Source organism: Grammomys surdaster, unplaced genomic scaffold, assembly GCF_004785775.1.
Source record: "Grammomys surdaster isolate TR1022 unplaced genomic scaffold, NIH_TR_1.0 374, whole genome shotgun sequence".
Classification (NCBI taxonomy): Eukaryota; Metazoa; Chordata; class Mammalia; order Rodentia; family Muridae; genus Grammomys; species Grammomys surdaster.
The window spans coordinates 1282233-1289023 of NW_021604793.1; the positions used below are offsets into that span (position 1 = coordinate 1282233).

General features: G+C 49.3%; 1 protein-coding gene across 1 annotated transcript; it reads left to right on the top strand.

Moving 5' to 3' along the window:
- The first annotated feature begins 160 nt into the window (after positions 1-160).
- On the top strand, positions 161-3894 carry Hoxc8 (homeobox C8). Its single transcript, XM_028781155.1, has 2 exons — positions 161-837; positions 2221-3894. Exons 1-2 carry the CDS (start codon positions 402-404, stop codon positions 2511-2513), a joined length of 729 nt encoding a protein of 242 aa, XP_028636988.1. The 5' UTR covers positions 161-401; the 3' UTR covers positions 2514-3894.
- The last annotated feature ends 2897 nt before the right edge of the window (positions 3895-6791 follow it).

Below are 6791 nucleotides of genomic sequence, written 5' to 3' on the forward strand. Positions count from 1 at the left end.
CTCTCTCTCTCTCTCTCTCTCTCTCTCTCTCTCTCTCTCTCTCTCTCTCGCTCGCTCGCTCGCTCGCTCGCTCGCTCGCCTGTCTTCATGTCGTGGATTGATGAACGCGAATCGCGTGTAAGCGCCGCCACCGCCGGGAGTCTGAGGAATTCGCCTGGGCTGTTAGAGGAAAGAGCTAAGTGAGAGCGCGCGCTCTACCTACCGACAGTGAGCAGAGAGCTGCCGCCGCCCGAGCCCGCAGCCGGCACCGCGCCCCCACCTGCCCAGCCCCCAGCCCAGCAGTCCAGCCCGGGGGAGCCGGCCAGCTTGGGGTTCGGTCCCAGGGGGAGGGGAGTATCGGGGATACCCGGCGGGGGAGCGTGATCCAAGGGGAGGGGGCCGCGGGTTTTCATGTACCCAGCATGAGCTCCTACTTCGTCAACCCCCTGTTCTCCAAATACAAAGGCGGCGAGTCCCTGGAACCGGCCTATTACGACTGCCGGTTCCCTCAGAGCGTGGGCAGAAGCCATGCGCTGGTGTACGGGCCCGGCGGCTCCGCGCCCGGCTTCCAGCACGCCTCGCACCACGTCCAAGACTTCTTCCACCACGGCACCTCCGGCATCTCCAACTCGGGCTACCAGCAGAACCCATGCTCGCTGAGCTGCCACGGAGACGCCTCCAAATTCTATGGCTACGAGGCGCTCCCCAGACAGTCCCTTTATGGGGCTCAGCAAGAGGCGAGCGTGGTGCAATATCCCGACTGTAAATCCTCCGCCAACACTAACAGTAGCGAAGGACAAGGCCACTTAAATCAGAACTCGTCTCCCAGCCTCATGTTTCCATGGATGAGACCCCACGGTGAGAAGCCTTTTCTCTTTCCCCCTTGGTCTCCCGCGCTCCGGGGTCTTCCCCCCTCCCTTGCCTCCTTTTTGTCTGCCCTCGCTCGCTTTCCTTCTTGGCTTTGGGGGTCTCTCCCACTCTGCTCCCGTGCCTGGGTGGGTTCCTGGGAGACTGAAAGGCTTGGCTGGGGGTGGGGCGTGGGGCGCCTGAGACATTGTGCTTGTTGGGGTGAAGGTGGGGGAAAGGTGATTTGTGGGTGTAAAGGGTTAAAAATCGTTTTCTCTATTCCTTCTGTCTCTCCTTCTCCCCATCAGTAAAGCCAAAGTTGGGGAGATGGCTGACAAGGGCACCCTGAGTAAACTGAGGTTATCAGTTTTTGAGGTTGGTAGCCAAATTTCCCAAAGACATTTTCCAACGCCAGCCATCCCAAGACAGTTACCAGACCCTTTGCTATCTCCCCTTAGCCAGGGAGAGGGGCAAGACACCCCCCCCCCCCCAGGACAAGCATTCTGGCTTTCTGAGATCTTCACTTCTTCCCCTCAGAGAAGCATCCTGAAGGCCACTACCCCAACTTTTCTGTACTTCCTCCAGTTGGAGAGAAGACTGAAAGCCCGAGAAGAGGAAAATCATTGCTGAGAGAGAGAGAGAAAGAGAGAGAGAGAGAGAGAGAGAGAGAGAGAGAGAGAGAGAGAGAGAGAGAGAGAGAGAGAGATATCATACCAAGTAGGGGCCTCTGAGATCCAGGGGACTCGAGTCAGGCTACCCACCAATCAAGAACTATGGGGTCTCTTGGAGAGCTCTTGAGCCCCTCCAAGGGTGGCCCTTCATGGCCCAATTTCGAAGTACAGGGGGAAGCGATAACGACAAGTTCCGGTAGGGATGGCCCTTGATTTATTTGTTGGTCTCCAGTTAGCAATCAGGCAGAGCAGTGATACATTCCAGAAGATCAATTATTTTTCTTATTGGAAAAGCATTAGGCAGAGATCGGCAAGGAGGGGGTAGTGGGCACAGCCCCTTCTCCTTTAACCCCAGCCCCTTTCCTTTCTTTTGGAAACATATTATGTCCCTAGGCCGCCTCACTAAATGCCACTCTGCACTTGTAAACAAAGCTGCAAGGGCTAGGCTGTAGGCCTGAGGGACCCTGCAGGCTTCCTTGTCCACCTCAAGCCCTTACTTTTCAGACAGTCACATCCCAGCCCCCACCTTCACCCACCTCCCAAGGTGAAGGAAGTCAAACCAAAACATCTATGGAAACTTTTCCTGCCCTTGCTTGCCTTCTGCAGTCGGCCTTATCGGCAGGAGGGAGGGAAAACTGGGAATAGCAGAGAGGGAACTTTGTGGGGCTGTGTTGGGGGGAGCCCCCACCTAGACATAACCAGACTGGGGTTCTGTTCTGTCCAGCTCCTGGTCGGCGCAGCGGTCGACAGACTTACAGCCGGTATCAGACCTTGGAACTAGAGAAGGAGTTTCTCTTTAATCCTTATTTGACCAGAAAGCGCCGGATTGAAGTCTCTCATGCCCTGGGACTGACAGAAAGACAAGTGAAGATTTGGTTCCAGAATCGAAGGATGAAGTGGAAAAAGGAGAACAACAAGGATAAACTGCCTGGGGCCCGAGATGAGGAGAAGGTGGAAGAAGAAGGGAATGAGGAAGAGGAGAAAGAGGAGGAGGAAAAGGAAGAAAATAAGGACTAAAGGGAAAAAAAAAGAGAAAACCAGCCCCCCCCCCAAGCAACTCCCTTGAAGTTTCGTTTTATGGTAGCAGATAAATTGAGAAGTTTACGACTGTCATTTGCTTTTATAGAGAATAGAATGACACTCACAACTCTAACTACCTGTCAGATAGTTGCAGCTCTGCTTTTATTACCTTTGGACTTCCCCCCACTCTTTATTTGTCTGGGGGTTGGGAGGGGGAACCTGAGACACAGGGAAAAGTTCTGTTCCACTCCATGCCCAGCACACACTCACTTGTCAGTGCTCCCACCTTCTGAGCCCTTCCCGATAAAGTCTAACCCTTCTCTCACACACACACACACACACACACACACACGCACACACACACCTCCACATTCCCTCTTCACACACTTCTCTGGTATTTATTTTAAAAGGGATTCCCCTGAAGATGTAGATAATTCCTGGCTTTGCTTGTATGCTGGGAATTAGAATACTGGATTAACTTTTTTTTTTTAATGAAAAGAGAGAAGAAAAAAACAGGAAAAGGGGGAATGAAAGGAAAAAATAAAAAGAAATAAAAAGATAGCAAAGATGATTCCCCCCTCCTCCTCTGAGGGCTCTTTCCTTAGAAAACCCCCTTGACTTTCTCCAGGAATCTGCTGGAGATCAAGGAGATGTGGGTTTTTCTATCCACCTCCTCCCTGAGGGGTCTATAAGGACTGGCAATGGTCTCTGAAATCCTACCTATCCATCCCATAGTCACTTGGGTCCATGCCTTCCTTGCCTTGCCTTTGCTGTTTGATCTTTTGGGCCCCCAGCTTCCTCTGAGCTGTGTTAGTGTTTGTGCTCAGAAATCACCATAATCATGAAAATAATATACTGATAATAAATCTTTAACATACTACCTAAAGGGAACCTGCAATAATCTTGAGGGAAAAGAAAAGAAAAAAGAAAAAAATCCTAATACAGGAGGGAGAAAAAAAAGGGAAAAAAAGAAAAAAAGAAAAAAAGAAAGAAACCTCCAGCGTATTTTATCACTACCTATAGAAAGAAATCCTGCTTTGAGAGTATTTGTAATGCGGTTTTGTTGTTGTTTGTTGCTGCTTATTTCACTAAAAAAAAAAAAAATCCCAACAACTAAGACTGCCTAGCCCACCGGTCTTGTGCGCTTTTATTGTGCTTCTAACCCCAGTAGAGTAGAACTAAACTGCACTGAATGTATAGTTACTCTGTCTTGAATTCTCTGTTTATGCAATGTGCTCGAAAGGAAAAAAAACGTTAAAATATATCTATAATAATTTTGGTCATTTGTCTTTATGTCCAGCTATGAATGTAGATTTTGTGTCCTGAAAGCTCTGTTCCTGGTCCAAGTACTTTGTATTGTATACGTGAGTCATAATAAAAAAAAAAAAAAAACGAAAGAAGAAAAAAGTAAAGCTGGAATGACTTGCTGTTTCTCTACAACTCTCCCTCATTTTCTACTCCTCCCCTCTTTATTCCCTTTCCCAGCTCTGCAAAGGGCCTATACTGATCTTGCTTTGGGTGGTGGAACTTGGAAGTGGGGTGGAGAGGGCAGGCAAAGCTGGTAGGGCAGGTAACTGGTGGAGGTTAAGAGGAGGGGGAAGAGGGATGTCTACTGGAAAGGAGAAGGAAGAAGGGTTACTTGCTTACACTAGTCTTAATGCCCAACAAGGTTTGTAGGTGCTGGAACCTTAGTGGGAAGATGGGGCTCATGCTTTAGCCCCCTGGTCTCTGGGTTGGGTCTATATAAAGAGTCAGCCCTATGCTTCTCCTGTGACTATGTATGCCATTTCTTTCAGGGTTTTAGAACAAGGGTGAGATGATGGGGTTCTTTTTCTGATCTTTCCATGTCTCCTGCTTGTGGCCACCCCTTAGCATCCAGTACAATGCTACAATCCAGTATAATGCAATAGTGGATGGGGGTGGGGAATGCGTGAGGCTAAAGGTAGCTGCATAGTCAGGAGAGTTTGGCTCAAAAATGCCAAAGGGTGAGGAGGCTTCTGCCTGGGGCAGAGGATAAAGAAAGGACAAATGAGTAAGACAGGGAGTCTGCAACCTGGAATTCAAATTCAACCAGCACAAGGCTATCATGGCTACTCAGTCCCTTCTCTGTCCACTTAGCCTCCGTTTTGGCTATTTCAAACCAGCTCTTGGCTGGCTTCTCTTTGACAATTGAGCAGCTTGCCTGGCCACCACAGTTGGAACTACTGATTTGGGAGGACGGGCCTGCTGAGTGGACAGTCCTCAAGCCCAGTCACAGTAGGGCAAAGGGAATCTTGACATTTTCTAAAAGAAAGAGTTGAACCCAGCTAGTAATGGGATCATTCTGGAGGGTCTAGGCAGACAAATCTGTTTATGCCAATAAAATTCTGCTCAAACCATTCCAAATTCCAGAGATACAAGCTGGCTGGCTCAGCCAGACCAGAGGAAGAGGGAAGGGAGGGTGGACTTCTGGCCTTCAAAAACAGACCACCAAAGAGAGATATTTTTGAGACCAGATCTCTGGGTCAATGTTTTGTAACCTAGGCCTAGGCCAAGTGTTTCATCAGGTTCCCAATCTCTGGCCCCTATAAAAGGGGTTCAAGATTTGTCAAGCGGATTTTCCTAGCCCCACCACCACCAACAACCCTGTCTGTGTGCCTGAAAAGACAGCTTGGGGATAACTTTAAGTAGAACCTGCCAGGAAATCTGTAGGATTTGGGGTCCCTTCTGGCAACCAGGATCCCGTTTGGCTTGGGAGATATGGGATGTTGGCCAGAGAGGCCTGAATACAACATTTCACTTCCCACCAGCCTCTGAGGGACCACAGAGGAAGACCCGTTTCATTTTTTTAATCGTGAAATTATGATTGCTATTGATAAAAATAATAATATCCTGCCCTGAAGCAGAGCGACATGATTCCCTCATCAAATGGTTCTTAAGGGCCTCGCTGCTTCCCCCACACACACACACACCCCGCAACACCAATCCCCCATTCATCCCTGCCCATGCTCAGCAATGTCCATGGCCCCAAGCCGTCGCGTCGGAGGGCGGGGTGCGTCTGGCGCCCGGCTTCTTTGGAAATGTCGGGCAGCCAAAGGGTTAGACCTAAGGAGCCCCAGAGCCCTCTCGTGCGTTGCCCGCTCCCCGCTTTCCCTGCCCACCACTTCAGTTTTCTGGTTTGGAAAGAAAAGGAGGTTAAAAACCCGTTTTATGGGGGAATGTAATTGCGAGAACGGGATGCGCTCTTTAGAAATGCGTGCTCCTAAATGCTGCCGTCGTCCCATTACCGAAATGGGTACCATTCGGTTTCTGCAGATACGACTTTCTCCCATTCTTTACTTTTTTATTAGCCAATCAAAGTGGCTTCCGAAAGCTATTTGTGATTTGTGAAAAATAGTATCTTTCAAAATGCTGAGTTGAAGCATCTCGCTCATTTCGCCTTGGATTTATTATTCTAATCTCAACGGTAGAGACAGGATGATGCAGCTATTAAGTTAGGGGGCAAATTCGTTTCTCGGGATTAAAAAAAAAATCTCCGCACTTTCCTCCCCTACTCTTTCATTGAATGTCTAAAGGAGATGCGGGTCTTGGAGAAATTTGGGCCGCCAAGGGAAGAAGTGTGCCGCTGAGGGGCTCCCAGGGGACCCCATGAAGGAGAGGGTGGGTTGGCCTCCCCAGTTTCATATTCTTAGTATGAGATGCCCCCAGAGAGTGCTTGAAAGTTGAAAAGTTACCCCCCAGCCCCAACTAAAGAGGATTCAGGACAGGTTGTGTGCCACAATCTGGAAGTAAAATTTCCGGTGAGTTGCCGGGCAGTGCTGCCCCATTCTTCCCGCTGCCATTGTGAAAAAGCTGGGCCAGCGCTTCCTCGTCGTAATTTTTAACTACCTGTTATAAAATTTATGGGTGGGTTTGTAAAAGGAACAGGTCTCTGTATCCGGCTGAGGGAACTGCTTTACTTACTATGGAGGAAGTTTTTTTTTTTGGGGGGGGGGAATGAAGGGTCTTCTGTTGGCTGCCTGAGCACCCAGCCCTTGAGATTCCCTTGCCAGCTCAATGCCGATCAAGGGAAAAGCTGCCCGCTTTTAGATCTCCAGTCATTGGGGAGTGGCTGGATTATAGCCTAGCAAATATACTCTACAAGGTAATTTATACTGGCCTCCCCACACTGCACTTACTACCAAAATTGGTGGAGGTCTGGGGAAATGGGGTGCATAGACTTTTGAATAGAAGGCAGAATTCAGAACAGTAAAGAGCTCTCTTATGGGGCCTGCAAACTCTGAAGCCAGATCCCAG